At 40.8% G+C, this 19,002-nt stretch overlaps 1 protein-coding gene across 9 annotated transcripts in view; it reads left to right on the top strand.

Annotated features, from left to right (window-relative positions):
* PKP4 (plakophilin 4) overlaps nt 1-19,002 on the top strand; it is a 48,590-nt gene that overhangs the window by 8,942 nt on the left and 20,646 nt on the right. For 7 of the 9 annotated variants that reach the window (XM_041405769.1, XM_041405789.1, XM_041405800.1 and 4 more), the window contains exons 2-4: nt 1,619-1,752; nt 11,202-11,314; nt 15,128-15,162. In XM_041405769.1, the coding sequence (XP_041261703.1) occupies nt 1,624-1,752; nt 11,202-11,314; nt 15,128-15,162 (277 nt within the window). In that variant the 5' untranslated portion in view covers nt 1,619-1,623. Of the gene's footprint in view, nt 1-1,617; nt 1,753-11,201; nt 11,315-15,127; nt 15,163-19,002 lie in introns of those variants that run through there. The other 2 variants (XM_041405827.1, XM_041405836.1) reach the window with 1 other exon arrangement.

The following is a 19,002-nucleotide window of genomic DNA, read 5'->3' on the forward strand; positions in this document are numbered from 1 at the left end:
AAGTGCTGAGGGGAAGAGTCCTGCCTTGCTGAGTTGGGCTCCTTCTCTGATGTGTTTGGGAAGCAGCTTTTCTTTCTGCATTTGTAGTGGTGGAAGCTGGTGGGTGACTAGGCTTCTGCACCACAGGCTGCCCCCATGACTGCTCCACTGCCTCTCATCACTCATCTCACCTGAGTTTCCCCAAAAACTCTTTGTTTCCCTCAGTGGCTGACATGAAACTGCACATGAACCGTGTCTCAAGCTCTTTTAGCAAACCGGAACAGGGTGGTTAATAAAGACTCAGTGCTAGTGCCAGAAGAGCTCATGGGCCTGAAGAGGAGGCATTCCTCTTACAGCCCATATGCTGCTGTACACAGAGTAGAACAAAAGCACTTTTTCTTACCCCCTCACCTTTTTTGTTATCACCTCACCTCTCCATTAGCAGCAGAGCACTCCTCTGACAGCACAGGGCTTTGCCTTTGTCTGGGCTCTGCATACAGGGTGAGGGAGAAACCTCGCAAGAGGCCAGCGATCCCAGGAGAGATCCCTCCAGGGTCAGGTCAAGTCCCCTTTCAACCCTGTGAGAAACATGCAACTCTGCAGCACAGGTGTGCGCTGACCCTGTGCTCATTCAGGTGCTCATGGCTGATGCAGCTCCACACTGAGGGGTCTCATGGGTCCATTCCTGGCCTTGGAGCCTGTTTGCAGCCTAAGCATCTCCTCACCCTTTGAGTAATGAATGGAATGGGGAACGACTCTGTTCCTATTTGTCTGCCCTAGGAATATTAGGTGAGTTTGCTCTGAAAATCTAAAATGGAATACGGATTACTTCTAACGTTAGACCTCACAAGCTTTATTTTCTGAAGGAAATTAAAGCATGGTATCTGTGTAGAAGCTTTGTGAATGCCACTTACTTGCTGTTTTCAAAGCATTAAACACACTTCGTAATTATCTCTGTGATATTGGTTAATAGTGACTTTGATAATTGAACAAATTAATTGCTCTTTTCCATGGATTGGAGTTGCTAGTGTGCTGCCTCTGCAATAACACAGCTTGGGATTATTGGACGCTAATCCTGTCAGTACTTTCCACACTATCCATAGCCCAGGGCAATTGCTTTAACTTTAGCATTTTAATTTCCTCTTTTGCAAAAAGAGCATTAGAAGCATTGCTCCCATTAAGCTTTTATTACCATAATTAGTCTCTTCCATAGTTTGTTCCTGACAGCAGAGCATTCTGCTGTTATGTGTCATTCTTCTGTGACGAAAACTGCATGTGGTGAACTCGTACTGATCCTGGGTGTGCTTAATAGTTAACACTAGTATTTTTCATGCATCTTGAATTGTGCTAGTTTTATTGACCACCTCAAAATAGTATTTTTACACATTACCTCAAAGCATCACACAGGTTGCTTGCTCCTGCCCAACCCTTGAGTTGTGTAGGTGATTCTGGTCTCCATTTGTGAAGGTGAAACACAGTCACACAACATAGGCTGAGTAATGAAATAAAGTTCTCTGCTAATTTAGTTAAGCTTGAAAAGCTTCTAGAAAAAAATGAGTATAATTCATAATCCTGAAAACTTGGATATTAAACATCACTGGCTGAAAATGTAAACTATATTAAAATCTTGTTATTGCAGGCAAAATGCCAGCCCCTGAGCAGAGCCCAATGGTGGAGGAGGGGCTGCTGCAGACAGCACAGGAGACTTCCACAGGCCCAGGCATGGAACCAGAGACTACTGCCACGACCATTTTAGCTTCTGTAAAGGAACAGGTATCTATCTGCCTCATTTTCAGCTATTCCTCAGTTCAGAGGGTGTGTGGAGATAACTGCTGTCTCTTACTGCATTGCTGCAACAACATCACTGTTTGTTTCTGTGGCATGTCACCTAGTGTCACCATAGTCTATTGCGGGTATCAGTTTTAGGATCTCAGTATAAGGGGTTCAGTTACCTGCATTAAACAGAAGCATCATTCTGGTGTTCTGTGTCCCTTGGAATGTCTGTACTGCTGTTATAAGTGAGACTGGAAATGCAGGTTTAGTGGCAAAGAAAAACTAGTGTAGAATTGATGCAACATTAGAATCCGAGTGTTCAGTGCTGCAGCGTCCTGCACGTACAGATTGGGTATGATTAATTGTACTTTATTAAAAAATGGTCTTTAAACTCTGAGTTTGTTTTCAGTTATCAATACCAAGGTACTAATACATTTTAAATGTGAAACACATTTATGGGTGTGTATCTAAAGTGATAATTTCTACAGGAAAAATACAATTGCATTTGCAATCAAATTCGGCCTTAATTTGTAAAGATCATTCAAGTGGAAAAAATAGCAGTTCTATAAGGGAAACACCCCAGTTAGAGTTTTTGTTGGTTTTTTTTCTTTTTTAAATTTTAGGAACACAAAGGGAGAAGGGATACTTTGGCTTTCATTGTATCATACTGAAAAATAATGATCATCTTTGTTGCATTTATACACAAACTGTAACATCTGAACCTCAGAATAAATCTGCTTTGCTGTCTCTGTTTTGGAACTTCCTTGAAGATGAATCACAACTTGATTCAAGATGGTGGCTCTGAATGCAAACGATGTAATAGTTCTTATGTTGTCCCGTATTAATATTTTTTTCAAAAGGTGAGAATTAGGAATATCTTCTCCAGGCAGGGATCCTGTGCCCTGGAGCCGCAGGGGCAGTGTCAGAGCTGGGCTCTCCAGGCAGGGATGCACCTCCCAGGACAGCTGTGTGCTGAGCAGGCAGGGCAGTGCTGCTGGGAGCAGCTCCAGACATGAGTGTGCACTAAAGGCTTTTGTTAGTGTTCCTTTGCCCAAGCAATGTTTGCATCTTTTTATTTGTCCTGGAGAAAAAATTATCATGGAATATTTCTTTCTTTTGAAAAGGAGGTTAAAACCTCTTCCTCTTTCCATTTATAAAAAGACTATTAAATATGTTGCTATTGCATAACTAAATTCTGATGAAAGGTAAAAAAATTAAATAGTAATTTATCATCAGCGTTGCACGAACTTCAGAATTGGAGCCTTACTCTGAAATGTACAGACACATAAAATGAGTGTGAGGGGAGGAAGATGTAAATTGTCCTTCAGTCTTGGAAGTGATAATATGGAAGAATTAAGAGCTGAACTGCTGCTTTCTGGTATTTTTTCTGTTGATAATAATTAAGGACACTGACATGTTCAACACCCTTCCTGTGTGGCAGAAAGCCCAGAACAGAATATTTTCCAGTGAAGTTCTTCACTGTATTAAGCTTGAACAGAAACTGCTACGCTGTTTGCTGTTTCCTTTGGTACAGGAATTGCTGCGAGGTGCAGCAGGTCAGTGTTTGTAAAATAGAGCTGCCACACCCTGACCCAAGCACTTCAGAAACACTGCAGTGGAAACACAATCAAGACAAGCCTTCATTATTAATTGCATTGGGCAAGATTTTAACTTACTAAAAACTTTTAAAATTACTTCAGTAGTTCTAAGATAGATAAATGTATTCAATTACTTCAAGCTTTCTGTCATAGCCATGAGACAATAGTTATGATTATATAAAAAGTTGCACTAATTAGCCTTTGAACCCTACAAGTTGCTTCTAAATAAAGTTCCCATTTGTTTCCATTTGTTTCCTAGTACCTCAAATCAATTTAAAGCAACTGTTTTACCAAATTGGAGTGTGTAGTCTGTAAACTCTGATCAGTCTCAGTCTCTTGTTGAGTTAGGCGTCAGGCAGCTGGGTCAATCTCCCTGGTCATGTTTTGGGAAAGGAACATTTGGATTCACTCACAGTGTTATAAAATAACACAAGCAGAAGAGGTGTAACCTATGAAGAAATTTAGATCACTGTAGCTTTGTGCTTTTCTGACAAAGCTGAAGATCTGTTTTAAAGTGGATGTGAACCCAGGTGGGCAAGAAAGCCAAAGGCACCTGGCCCTTGTCAAAACTTGTGTGGCCATCAGGACTAGGGCAGTGCCCTCCCCTGTGCTGGCACTGCTGAGACATCTCCAGTTCTGGGGGCAGTTTTGGGTGCCTCAATATAAGAAAGACATTGGGGGGCTGGAGTGTGTCCAGGGGAGGAAACGGGCCTGGAGAATTCCTGAGGGAGCTGGGAAGGGGCTCAGTTTGGAGAAGAGGAGGCTCAGAGGGCCCTTGTGGCTCTGCACAGCTCCTGCCAGGAGGGCACAGCCGGGGGGTCGGGCTCTGCTCCAGGGAACAGGGACAGGAGCAGAGGGAACGGCCTCAGGCTGGCCCAGGGCAGCTCAGGGTGGGCACAGCAGGAATTTCCCCATGGAAAGGGGGCTCAGGGATTGGAACTGCCCAGGGAGGTTTGGAGTGCCCATCCCTGGAGGTGTCCCAGGAATTCCTGGAGGTGGCACTCGGGGCTCTGGGCTGGGGATGGGCACAGCTGGGACCCCATGGGCTGGGAGGGCTTTTCCAGCCTCAGGATTCTGTGATTCTCATAGAAGAATTCCTTTTTGAATGCAGGAGAATCCCAAGGCTAATTGTAATGAAGCTGTAACATATTTTCATATTTTTGTCTTTAAGTGAATTTTAAGGATGGATTTCGAGTATTTTGGGTTTGTTGTAGTTCTTTGTTTTGTTTTGTTTTGTTTTTGGATTTTTTTGCTTTGTTTTGGTTTGTTTGTTTGGGGAGGGGATTGTTTTCTGTGGGTTTGTTTTAGGGGAGGGTTGGGATTTTTTTTTTCCCTAAAACATGAATTTCACTTCTAAAATGTTACAAGGCTTCCATACTATCATGGGTAGAAGTATCTTAGGAATTGCTGAAACAAGTTTTAGATAAAAGTAAAACATGTCTATACTTCTGAATCCTGGGGAGTTCTGAATCCTGCATAGACATTTAGTTGAGTTCTGTAGGGAATCTCTTATCCAAGTTAAAAGTAAATTGAGTATTTTCATACTAAAATAACAATTTATCAGAAATTGTAGGGACAGCATGGTATTTTGGGGGGTTTGTAATGTAGGGCAGCTAATTGCCAACTGCTTCTTGTAGGTTTATGGAATCATTGCTATTTTCTGTGTTCAAGCTGTATACTGCTGGATTTGGAATGAACTGCTGCTGAATTGACAAGATTAAATGGGATCATTTGGAATTGTGAATTTCATGCTTAGCACATTAGTTTTCAGTGGTTGGGCTGAGAAAAGGTCTCGCAGGAAAAGCCACTCATCAATGCAGTTTTCAAAAGTAATGGGAATATGCTGATTTTAATGTGTTTTCTAAGACAGAAGCACTTGCAGCAGTGGCTGTTTTTTTAGTTTGTTCTTTGGTCTATCTGTTTGTGACACTTAGAGATGGGCAACTTGTCACCGTTTCTTTAGTAAATAGGTGACAGAGTAAGAATGATTGGATATGCTTTCAGATGGAAAGTATTTGAGTTTCTCTACATGTTTTTCTAGAACATTCTGTTGTTTGTTCAGGACTTCAGCAAAATTTTTTCCTTTTGTGTAAGTGTATTGAACTGTATTGTATAAATAGAGAATGTGCACCTCACTTTTTTTCTTCATTATTAAGTACAAATTTTTACATTATTTTTGAGATGCTTTTTATAGGGTGTGGGAGCAGGGAGCAAACCTCTATGTTTTTCAGATGGAAACAGAAGGAAGAATGCATTCTGCCGATTTTTTATTGCATGTTAAAGCATCTTTTTGACTGAGAACTATTGATATGAAGTCTTGGAGATTGCTTTACAGTTCAGATGGGTAGTGCTGTACGTTCAGTAGTCTGTGTAGGCATGTCACTTCATGGAGATACCTGAAAAGAGACTTATCAAATGCACTTTCAGTAATTGGGCACAAACTTTGAAATTCTGATTTGCATGCATCTAGTGATCAGTTAGGTGATAAATGTGTGGCAGTTCTGAATTGAAGGCAGTACTTTTCATTGAATGGACTCCCAAGTGTGGCGTGAGTGAAACAAAAGTCTTGGTCAACGTTTTGTGAATGGCTGGAAGAACTGGGGTTTTCTTCCAGCTCTCTTAGTGTTGTGTTCAATTGCATAGGTCACTCTTGCCTACTTAATCCTAGAACTTTGGTTTTTAGACTTTCTGCTGTTTACCAGCATTGTAGGTTCAGTGAGTCAAGTCTGAGATGTCAACTTCCTAAAGGTCTTGCTGTAGAATAAATGTAATGCCACTGCTGTCTCAGGTGAAATAGCTAGCTCATTTCCTTAATCAAAATTCTCTGTCCTCCTTTATCCATATGATGACCCAAAGTTAATTTGCCTTTCTCCTTTGTACTGTTAGGCTTGAGAGGAGAAACTCCCCTTGAAAAAGAGGCTATCTGGAACCTTGGGGGCCTCTGACAAATGCTGGAGTATTGACACCTTGTGTAGCACACTTGGTTTAGATTATCAGCTTGTCTGCTCAGCAGCGACTGAACCCTGGTGCCCAGCTGGCAGCGCAGTACCCTTGGCTCCAGCACTGACTCGAGCTGCCCGAGTGTTGTCACAAAGCTTCCAGAGAGGATGTGTCACAGGCAGTCCGGGAATGCCTCCAGTGCCATTCTTCCCTCCTGCCACTGGCAACAGTAAGCTTTTTGTAAAATGCTCAAATTTTGATCTCTCGTCAGCTAGAGCAGCACTAAACTGTTGTACCAGACTAGTGAACAATGCATGCATAAAAGTATTAAGGGCTTTAATGGTCTGCTGCTGTTGAATACAGAGTAAGTGTGATCAGCCAGTAATTGTAGCTGTGTCATCTCACATCCTGGAATCTGTGATTCTCTCTACACTGTCCAATTTTTTATCTTTTGTCTTCTGTTTTGGAAGATACTGAGATTCTGAAAGCATGCAAATGCAGTTGTATGCGTGAGTAAACTTAATTTTTACAGAAAATATTGAGGTTGCTCTAATATGGTTAGTTAGAAGTATAGGCTTTTTCTGCAATGGATTCTGGTAGAGAATTTAAATATTGGGTCACTATGGTATGACATCCATTTTGGAAAATACAGTATTCAGTGTGGGTTTAAGTAGTCAGTTTCTTGATCTAGCTCTGAATTATGGCAGTTAGGAACAGAGAACTTTGCACAGATGAGTGAAAGAGGTTAATTTAAAGGAAGGTGTAAATCAACTTCTGTTTTGTTTGTCCTCTTCTTTTGTTGCACATTTATATCATGAAAATATCCAAAATATAATAGCCTTTTCTGTATCCCTGTGTGAACTTTCACTGGTGATGGAAGTTGTGTGGCTCTGCACTGCGTTTAAAGTTGAATAAGAAATAGTAAACACAAGGTAAAAATATTCCTCTCAAATGCAGGCTACACTTTCTTAGATGAGTAACGAGCTATTGAAAGAGGCTCAGCTCAATTGTTCAACATACAACACTTTTGTGATTAGAAAACATTTTGTAGTTCAGCTTACAATTACCTTCATAATGTTTCATAGACAGTGACATTTGGCATTTGAAGCAACTTAACATATCCCACTGTAACTGCAACTGGGAGTGCCAGCCCATCCTAGCCCAGTCTTCTGTCACAGCAGCCACTGAGAACTGGTCAAGTCAAGAAGCTGCAAGAGATGCCTTTGTCTGTTGGAGGCACTGTCTCCCTCTGATGTCCAGCTTCCCTGTCTGTGTCTGACTAGCCAGGCATGAACCATTCGAAAGGAATGTGTGACTTTTCTTCATTGCTTGTGCAATTGCTACTGATTCTTGCAGAGCTGTCAGTAGCAAACCTTTTACTAGCCACCTGGACCACTGTTTGTTTAAAGTTGTCTGTGTTTTTCCAGAGGTCCTCAAATCACAACTGGGCAGGAAGAAAGTAATTTTTATTTTTCAGTACGGTGAATGTAAATTCCTCATTCTCATCTATGTTACTGAGGGATAAATGTTCTTCGTTAACATAAATAAAAAAGGTGAATCTGCAACATGGTATCATGATAGGATGCAGACAGAAGGAACAGAATTGCCCCTAAACCCTCTTTTATTATCCAGTGCCTGCAACAGGAGAATGGCAGTCTTCATGGTCAGTTGTGCAAACAGCATTCCCATTACTTACTTGTTTTCAAATACTTGCTGGCAAGAGTCCAGCACAGTGGTGGTTGTTGTCCCTTGCTCTGGAGCCACCAGCCTCTCAGAGACAGCGAGCTTTTACATAGAGAGAAGATTCAGCTGCTGAGGTTGGTGTAACTGGCCTTGCCTGTACCTTGGTGCAGTGAAATGTCATCCCAAGTAAGATTCCTGCTGGGCAGAGCTTGCCAAGGAAGAGCAGTTGGTCGCCTGGTGTGAACACTACAACACCAACACAGGGTTTGGCCCTCCTCTGAAAAAAGCTGCAGCCTACAAAAGGAGATTAGACAGCTCTCTAATGTTCTGGGCTCTGGTTTTCACTCACGGCAGCCTGTCTGCCTGCAGCTGGTACCAGCTGCTTTCCAGATCCAGCTGCTTTCTTGCCCCGTGTATGTGCGCTTCCTGATCCAGACCTGAAATTGTGCTTAAAGCTGTTAGTGTAGTTTCGTATTAAGAATGATGGCCTGGGGCTTTGCAGTGGAATTTTAGGTTATGAATGTAAAAGCTGCAGTTTGATAAGGTGATTAAGTAGTTGCTGCTAAAGAGGTTTATAGAATTACAGATTGCTTTTTACCCCCTCAATGTATGTTGAATGATTTTGAGTAAAGGTAGTTCTGGCTGAGCCAGTGTAGTGTGTCTGTCTAAGAAGGTTTGTTTCCTCCTTGGGATGCAGTGTGGCAGTGTGTTCTGTAATTTTATGTCTGATTTTACTATGCGCTTGACACATAGATGTTCTGCTGCAAATGCTGATAAGCTTATTAGGAGTTGTATTTGAATCCTGCAATGCCATTTTGTCAGTAGCCAATGCTGTAGGAGTCGGTGAGTTGTGGTTTGTGCCCAGGGCAGAGCTCTGTGCAGGGAGCATCCTGTTCAAGAAGTGAGCTCTCCCACTGCTCCCAGAGAAGCTGGAGAGAGAAACAAATTCCGATAGATTCCTGTCAGCCGAGTGTGCTGTCTGATAGATACCCATTGTGGGGGTCTGTCCAGTGTACACTCAGAGTGATATCAAATTTCATTATAAGGAAGCATAAACTGGAAAGGTGATCAATTTAGAGCTGGTTAGGACTTAGTTTTCTATAATAATAGTAATATGACTTAACGTAAAAGAAAAAAGTTTTAAAGCATGAGGTATTCCAGCTGTAAAAAAGATGGTAGCTCTGAAACTATCCATCTTGTGTATTTATATAGTTATGTAAGACACAGCACCTGCTGCAGAGCTCAAATTTAAGAAGGCACATACACAAGGCAGCACTCATGGTTTCAAAGTTTGTAAACTGCTGCTTCATTGGATTCCCAGGCTGGGCATGCCAGAATGTAGTCAGACTAGAAAATAGAGCTGGAATTTTTTTTTTTTTTTTGTTACTTATGCTTGCACTTGCAAAAGCACATTGGATCTTCCTAAGCATCAGTGTGATTTAAAACTGGCAGATGGGTTGCAGGCCTCTTACCCCTCTGCTGTTCAGTGCACTATGCCGTTTGTGGCTCTCTGGTCAAGGTCAAGATAAAGTGAGGAACAATGTGAATAGACAGCTGATGGTATTGCTCCTAACTCAGCAGTGCAAGTGTCTCTGAAGTGGACAAATGAGGCTTGCTGACTTTTTCTCCTATTTCTCCTTATCTCAGTTTTTTTCTGATAGAATACAAGTGAGTTTTGCATTTAAATGTAGTTTAAATAAATGAAGTAAAATGTGTTGCTCTGTTGTCCACTTATATCATTCACCTCTTCTACTCTCAAGAGGAATAGAAGTTTAGTTCTTCTGTTTTAATTGCCTTTGAATTTTTGTAGTGTGGGGCAAAAAGCAGGGATTTTTATTTAAATGGGCAATTTATTACTTGAGATGTTAGGCAGCAAGACATTTTCTAGAATAATGTGTTCATTAATGCCTTTTCTGTAATGGAAAGGGAAATTAATAGAGATTGGTTGAATGGAAGCAATTGATGGCTAGCATGTTTAATTTTATTCATCTAATTAAAAGATGAGTAAATAACAATAGATTTTCAGATTTGCAGTTTGCATCCATGATATTGCTTTTAAATATTGGTTTAATAGTAAGGAACAGGAAGCGTGTCCTGGATGCAAACCTACATTTTCTGGCCAAAACTGGGGATATTAGGGTGTTTATTCAGTTTGGTTAGGGAGTTTTCAGAAGTGTTTGGACATATCCACAATGGCATGTATCCTCTGGAAGGGCAGGAGTGGAGAGTGGTTGGTGAAAGGGAAGTGGTTCCGCCCCGTTCCCAGTGATGTGGGATGTGAAGGAGCAGTTTGCAGGAGCTGATATCCCTGGCTCCAGACAGCTGCTGGGCAGTAAACCTCATCAGTCATCTGAGCTTTCACATCAAACGAGTGCTCCGTGTGCACTTGACCTCTGTATAAGACTTGCTTGGTGCTTCACCTGATTACTAAATATTGGTGTTCATCTATTTTTAGGTGGTTTACCTAAACTTCAGAGGGTTTGCAGTATCAGTTTGAAAAATAATGCCATTGCTCAATAGAACCCTTTTCTCTGGTCAATAAAAACTAACTGAGGGGAAAAACGCCCTCAATATCCTTTGATGTGACATAGTCTGGAGTTCAGAGAGCTTTAGAAAATGGTTCCAGATTTCAGTTGCGCCCGTCCTGTGCAGCACTGGTATTTCCCACATCACCCTTGCAGTGTTGCATTACAAAAGCCTCTTAAAAAGGCTGAAGAACTTTGGTACCCTTGACTAAGAAATATAAAAAAAGGTGAACTCAGAAAAGGTGAAATAGCACATCTCTACACTCAGCCAGTTTGAAGTTATAAATCTTAAGGTTTCCAAATACAGTCAGAATGTAGGATAGCTTAGGATTTGAAGGTTTGTAATTGGAAAGGTTAGGATATTTTCCGGTTTCCTTGTTTATAGATTAAATTGAAGACTGACTTTATAGGCACTGATTTTGTTAGACTGTGGTAACGTAAGAAAACCCAAAAATTTTAATTGCAGGAGTAATAAAACCCAAGAATGCTTAAACGTGTTTTTCTTTCTGTAACAGGTGATAAATCAATATCTGCATGAATCACTGATATAAAGACACATTTAATTTCCACTTTTATAGTTTATTCACCTAAGGAAGAGTCAAAACACAACACACAACTGTGATGAATCAGTGATTGTTTCAGAGTTAATCCACACCCATTTTTTAACATCAAGAATGCTTTTCTTTTTATTTTGAAATTTCAGGAGCTTCAATTTCAAAGACTTACCAGAGAACTGGAAGTGGAAAGGCAAATTGTGGCTAATCAGCTAGAGAGATGTAGGCTTGGAGCAGAGTCACCAAGTATCGCCAGCACAAGGTACAGGTCCTGATGACTTTACTTTCATTTGTCCCATAAATTAAAGGCTTTTTAGTGGTGCTTATGTCCTCTATACAATATATTTTCACTGATAGCTGTTCACCTCTATTAATATCTGAAGGATTAAAAAATGCAGATTTGCTGTAAAGAGTTATGGGACAGTTTCAAGAGGCCTCTCTAATGATAATAGTTTATTATTCCAGACACTTTCTGAATTCACACCTGGAGAACTAGTGGTTTCTAGGGTCGCCTGGAAACAGCCAGCAAGTCCCAGGACTACCTGTTTTTGGTGGCAGTGCTGGTTAATTTGTTTTGGGGGGGAGCATAGGAGTGCTTAGGCTCCCGGTACAGGGTCTGGCAGAGTGGGTAGAAGAATCAGTTATATTGGTGAATTCAAGAAGATAGGTGTTAGAAAAGTTGAAGACTGAAACTTACATCATTTTCTTAAAATACTTGTGTAAATGTCTGCTTACCTGTCTCAACCAGAAAAGTAAAATACTGATTTTCGTGGTTGCTTGTAAGGGGTAATACAAGTTTATGGAGTTTAGTGCATGACATTTTATTAGAGAAATCCCCCTATAGTAAGAATTTAAGGTGACACTAAGTTTTCTGTATAGTGTATATAGCTGTGGATGTGTGGTTGCTGTAGGTGTTTAAAATGGAGGCTGAAGGACAAGTGGAAAGCTCGTTCAGTCGGGGGGCGCTGGAGCGTGGCGGGCAGCGCGCCCGGCTGGCCGGGAACGGCCCTTTGCTGCTGCCCCTCACAGCACAGATGTATTCCAACGGTGGAGGCGTAGCCACAGGGAGCTGAGACACTACAGGAGTATGTGTGAACTACATACATTTTTAACTGAATTATGTTTTTAGCTTTTTACAGCTTTTCACCATTTTATAAATATTTAATAAATAGTACTTAATTTTTTCATCTGTTGCCTTTTCTTGATGACAGCAGCAGTATAGCCAAGCAGGAAAGTAGGCGATGGAAATCACTGCTTTTCGCTCAAGTGGTACTGTTTAAATCAGAAATACTTTTCACCTTGTGGAGTACTTGCTGAGATAAAAGGCTTAAGCTGGTTCATGTCATGCAAAACCTGCAAAAGATACACTGGGAATTGACCTGTCCAGTCTAGGAACTGGAGATCATAAGTGTGTTTACATAATTTTTAATAAAATAGCACACTGCTTAACAAATTCAAAAATCTGCAGTTTCCCTAAATGTCAGTGTTGCTCCTGAAGGCCTGCTGTGCTGTGTACAGCTGTGGGCTGAGACCTAGCTGGGACCTCCACCAGCCCCTTCTGCCTTAGCAGAGTGGCAGAGCCATTTCACTGAGAGAGATGCTGGCCCCTGTTCTAACCTGGAAATTCAAAGCTGGAAAGTGTTTGCGAGCTGCCACATGAAAATGTAAAGCAGTGCTGGTGACCCTTAGTGTGTGTTGTTTCTAAATGTTTTCATACAAAACCTTTTCCATGTATCAGATTTTTACTTTTTCCAGATTGGCAGCTGGTTCAATTTTGTATCTAAGATAGCTTTGAACTAAAACAGTGAAATGGCAAGGAAAAGGTGTGAAATTAAGACAAACAAACAAACAACAAAAAATCAAATTAATCAAAACCTCAAACAATAAAAACCCAAACAAACCGATCTAAATGTACAAACCGATACGTGAGCAAAACCATCAAAAGGGTAAAAAATCAAAAGGCATAAATGGATTTCAGCACATTTTGTATGCATGCTGTGTCTCCAGTTACCAAATATTTGTGTTACTGTCATATCTTCTCTAATTGAAATGTCATGTATGTCATACCAAGCTGTTATGATATTTCTGATAGAGGAATATTTCTGCATTTCTACTCTACTGACCTAATTCTTTTTCAAGGATAGTAGTGGGCTAAATTAACATTTTCCAAAGTTCAGCTTGCCACGTGTGGGCTCTCTTTGGATATATTGCGTGCTGCTGTCAGGAAGAGACAGCATTGTGACTAATTCCAGCAGCAGCTCGGCATGGGCCCTCCAGTGTGTCATCACAAAGGCTTTAAACACTGAAATGAAATGCACTGGAGTTACTGCTCAAAGCTGACAGATTTGCTGTTTTCTAAACACTGCACCTGCTAGTGATGATATCAGTAGGTGATGTATGCTAGACATGTTCCAAAATCATTTAATAAGAGTCAAGTTAAATGCTTGACCAGTTGAAGTGTTGATGAAGCAGCTTTCTTCCTGTGACCCACGGTCAGAGCAGCCTTTTTCATTCCTATGTTCTGTACCTGTAAAGGCAGTTCAAGTAGTCAGGTATGTTGGGCAGGGATGTGCTCTGGGTTATAGCCTTGCGTGTGTGACCGTAGAGTATCAGTGTGTATCCACTGCCAGCAGCACTCAGCCATCTTGCCTCAGTGTAAGGAACTGAGTTCCCAAAAAGTCTCAAGAGCAGAGCAAAAGGAAAAGAGTGGAAAATTTGGTATTCAGGTAGCATGAGAATTCTGGGGCCAGAGGTTGACTTTCAGACACCTGAAGTCTGCATTGGAATTCTCCTTTTACTTGAAGTCTCATTGAACTCCAGTTCAGTTTGTGCTAGCATGTGTCTTTAGCGCTCTTGTACAAATATTTTGTTTCCAAAAAGGCTCCTAAGTGCTTGTTTTCATTTTAGAAAAGAAGTGTCTCATGCTGTTCATGTGGCCAAGCTAGTTTTTTGTAATCAGTAGCTGTGGTAGAAAGAAGTAAAATAAAAGTCATTTAGAAATTGCTACATTTTACCCAAAATCAGTGTCTCATGCTGATATTTAGACACAATCAAATCTGATGGACTTGCCTATTGTTCCTTTGAAGAGCTTTTTATTTGGAAAACAGTATCTTGTAATCACTGTGAAAAATGATGTATTATTCATAGTTTGGTATTTTATATTTTGAGTGAGGAAATATATTTTCCCATAAAAATATTTAGACTGAGGTTAATAACACATGGATGAATTCTGCATTTGCCTTCATCAGTACTAGTGTGAGCACAGGAAAGCACATGACTCAGTGGAAGGACAAAAGGGTGAAGATAGTTTGATAAAAAATCAGTATTGGAAAAATGCAGGAGAAGGTTGTGTTTTACACTGATACCAGACACCTGCTTGGACTGTGCTGTAGTTGATTCTGAAGGCATCTTGCTAACCTGGACAGTGTGACATCTATCACCTCACTCAGAATTGTAGCTGTGTGTGTCAGGTGGTTTGACTTGCTCTGTACAAAGAAATCTCTCTGGAAAGCTGGAAACTGAAAAAACAGTGAAAAAATGAACAGAAAGAGACCTATGATTTTTGAACTGCTTTATATGTGGAAGCCAGATGCTCTCAAGTGGTGATCCCCAAACCTCCCTTGCTGGACCCTGCCACGAGCAGTACCTGCTGCTGTCCGAACAAAATGTTTGGTGCTGCTGGTACACGGTGTCTGCGGGCTGTGCACGCTGGTTGTGCTGTGCTGCTGGTGGCACACACTGTGTGGGCTGTCACTGACAGCATAACACCTTAAACTGCAGTTTGTGTCGTAAGGGGTGCTCTCACCTGTCCTGCTGCAGACAGGTTGCACTGCCTGGTGCTGTGCTGTACAGCAAGTTACCATCAAGAATTCCCACAGACTAACAGAAAATTGAACTCGATAGCCAGTGGTTTGGTTGTCAGGTATAAAGCACTGAAGAGTGATATTTAGATCACTATATACGTTTTCTCTGCTGGGGGGTTTTGTAAAGGTTTCTATGATTAATTAAAAACAAAATGAAAAGTCCAAATTAACCACATGGTTCATTTGTGTGATAATTTTTTTTCTTTCTGCAGCTCTACTGAGAAGTCATTTCCTTGGAGATCCTCAGGTATTATCTTTTATGTACAATCTGCTTTAAGCCCAAGTAGATTTATTTTCTTGGCATTCATTGCTTGTTTTGACACAAATGGAACATTAAGCAGCAATGCTACATATCTTTGCCAAGTGTCCTTTCTGAAGTATGACATTAATGGTTAGTTTGTCACATATGAGACATATGTGTTCTCTATGTTACTGTAAAAGGTGCTTGAGCTTATAGGTAGTTGCAAGTACTTTTCTTGTATCTTTGTGCCTTTGCATTTCTGTGTGAGCTGTGACTCTAACACAAGGCTTGTCATGTACTGGGTCTTCCTTGCAATTAAGTAAAATTTACTTGTGAGTCTTCCCCTTGGCAGGTAAGGAGCATGAAAAAATACTGCATGTTTTAAGCTTGAAAACTGTTTGTTTGTTTCTTTCTTTCTTTCTTTTTGCAGATGTTCTTTCTTAACTGAGAAAATCTCTAATAAGTTGAGGTTTTTCTGAGAGTGCTTTTTCTACTTTTGTACCTTGAGATATTGTGAACTTTCTTTCCAAAATAAGCATTTTTCTTGTACTGCTACATCTGCTCCTGGTTATATTGGGGGAGCGGGTAGGACTGTATCTTCAAGGTGGCATTCCCTGGTCTGTTGGAATAACCCTTCTGGCCCTGACAGGCAGAGCACAGAGCTCTGACAGGTTGTGTGCATCAGTTGATGTTTGACATTGCAGAGTTGCTCTCTGAACTCCGTGGGCTCTGGAGTGATGGGGGCATGTGCAGGAGCCACTGCAGGATAGGCACGGACAGGGCTCCTGCAAGTCACTTGTGCTGGGTGACCGTGTGCTCTTGTCATGCTGGCCAAAATGCTGCAATCCCAGTGCAGCTGGCATTGCAGGGTGAGCTGCATGAACCCCGTTCTGCAGAGCCTTCCTGTCCTGCTCATGCAGGGTGCTGTCTGCCCTTGGAGCTGCTGCTCAGGGACCCTGTCTGCTGCTGCTTGCTCAATCAAGCATATTCATAATTACCACCATTGGCATTGCTTTATACAACATTCCTGGGTTTTATTTGGAAATTAAGTTCTTAAACTTGTGCATAATTGTATTTTCATGGTTTCTGTTGCTGCACCTGAGGTGAGGCACGTGTTAGGTTTTTCCTTTATTTTAAAGCTAATATTCTCAACAGCCTACTTGCACTGCCATTTAACTTTTGCTAGTCATGGTGGTGCTTTTCAGGTATTCTTTCAGCAGTGGTTTTAAACAAAAATCAAATTTGTTTTTTTCATGTAACTGAGAAACAAGTCTTAAATATTTTTTCAATGTGAATGTTGGATTTGTGGGTTTTGTTTGTTGGCGATTTTTTTAATCACATTATTTCCTCTTGCTCTATAATGTCCCAATGATATTTCACAACTGGTACAGATTTTTTTGAGAGCTCTCAGGTGTTGTTTTACTTATTTATTTCAACCAGTTGCATTCCACTGCTTTATTTTCTCTTCTGATTTTCCCATAGCTTGCTCACTTTCTTCCTTGACCTTCTATTAGTTTCTCTCTTTCTCTCTCTCTTTCTCTCTCTCTTTCTCTCTCTCTTTCTCTCTCTCTTTCTCTCTCTCTTTCTCTCTCTCTTTCTCTCTCTCTTTCTCTCTCTCTTTCTCTCTCTCTTTCTCTCTCTCTTTCTCTCCTTCTTTCATCCAGCTCATTTTTTTATTTTGTTCTTTAATTCTTCCTTCACATTTCTGCATTTTTCTTTAGCAATCTTATGTGCATCTCCCTGCTAAGCAGTCATTTGACATATGGCCAAAAATTCTACTTCTGTTTCAATGTTCTATGTGTTAATACAAACTTAGATGTGTATTCCACACATCTTTATGTTCAAAGTAGCCATTCCTGAAGTAATTGCTCGGAAGTGGGCATGTTGGGAAAAACCCCTATTTCTTGTTTAGAAGTTCCTAATGTGGTGAAGAAGGTCCAATGTGATCTACATTTCATTTCCTGTTTACATTTATGCTGTGATTGTGGTTTGATTATAAGTTTTTATTCCCCAATTCACCATGAATCTTTGCTTTGTGGAAGTGTCACTAGTTGCTTTACGAACTCTAATCTGAAAATACTGAAGATAAAGACGGATTAGACCACTGCCTTAAATCACCTTTTCTGTTACTGTAGGTAGTGGTTTATGTCCAAAGCATCAGTGTATGATAAGATGTGACTGTAGCTGTAATTGCTTTCTGCATCAGTAGAATTATACAGAATTTTTCACAGAACTATAAAGTGATGTTTTTTTGCAGGCACTTATAAATAGAATATTAGATCAGCCATTTATAAGAAGGGTATTATTTTATTCAGGGCATTCCTTCTGTTTTATGGTAGTGGAGTCAGATAGAAAGACAACAATTCATTTTATTGTGCATTCTTGCCTTTGTTAAACAGCCCAAACAATCTTTATTTTTTAGCCCTATGAAGGCTTTGGCCTGGTGAGTAGTGCGTGATGGGAGTGAGATTGGGCTCAAACCTCTGTCCTGGGAACATCTGCACTGAACAGCACAATTGGACCTTATTCTTCCTGTGTCTCTTCCCAAACTGATTGTCAGTTTGACATTGATTTAGTATCATGTAATATCCAGTAACTGGGATAATAGGGCCTTGTATTAGATAAACAAAAAGATTGAAGATTAAAGTATTGAAGTTGGATGTAATCCTAATGTAAATGTCCAAGTCCTCCAAGTGTTTCATTCCGAAGAACACGGAACACCCACTGGTGGCTGTTACCATCTGGTGTTGAGCTGGTGTAACAGGCTGTGAAGTCAGTTCTGGCAGTGTTGGTTCTCTGGATCATTTCTAGGCATACTGATGATTAAACTAATGGAAGTGTAGTAACACTTCTTATTAAATCTTAATTAAATTTGGTCATAATACTCCTAGTAAAATAACTAGCCTCAAATTTTACAAGCTAGTTTTGACCTAAGAGTGTACTACTGCTAAATAACTGCTGACTGCCTAGGATTTCTAGGATTTATTGATTTTTTTAAAACTCTGACTAGTGCTCAAGCATTCTTCATAATAGCAATTGCTGAGTAACATTTTTAGTATGAATGTTCCTTGTGGCTCGTTATGCAGGTAGTGAGACACCAGAATTTTGTGTGCAGCCACTGGTAGAAGCCAGAGTATTTCTGTGCATCAGGCATCGCTGCCCAGGACCCACAGCTTCTGGCACCGAGCAGTCCTTGGGGCTGGGCTGGTGCTCCTTGGCATGTTCCAGCTGGATTTGCTCCAGGCTCTTTCATGGGTTTCTGTGGCAAGAATTTACCTTTCAGGTGTTACCTTTAAACATAACCTCCATTGCCTACTCTGCTTCCTCAGAGAGCTTTAACTTGGATATTAGGGAAAATTCTTCATGGTAGGGCTGTCCAGCCCTGGCACAGCTGCCCAGGACAGGGTGGGGTCCCTGTCCCTGGAGGGATTTAAAAGCCACGTGGATGTGTCACTTTGGGATCATGGGGCAGTGGTGGCCTTGTGCTGGGGGAGCAGCTGGGCTCCATGGTCTCAGAGGGCTTGTCCAACCTAAACCGATCTGTGGTTCTCTACTGCACCTTTGCTGCCTGCTTAACATGATAACTGAATGCTTAATATTTCTGTTGAAATAATGTTGATTCAGTATCCTCATCTTTTTCCTTTTCTTCCAGACTCTTAACTTTTTCCTTTCTTCATAAAAGCATTGCTGTGCCTTCTTTGCCTTTCCTTACTACACTGTCATTTGTCTCTACAGTTCATCTGGCATTCTTGGAACTGAAGTTAGCTTAAGAGGCAAATATTTAGATATTAGTTTACTAAAAAAAATATAGAAATTTTCAGCAACTACTGTTCATAGTACACAAAC

The sequence above is a fragment of the Onychostruthus taczanowskii genome, unplaced genomic scaffold (genome assembly GCF_017590055.1).
Source record: "Onychostruthus taczanowskii isolate IOZ18803 unplaced genomic scaffold, ASM1759005v1 scaffold10, whole genome shotgun sequence".
NCBI classification, from domain to species: Eukaryota; Metazoa; Chordata; class Aves; order Passeriformes; family Passeridae; genus Onychostruthus; species Onychostruthus taczanowskii.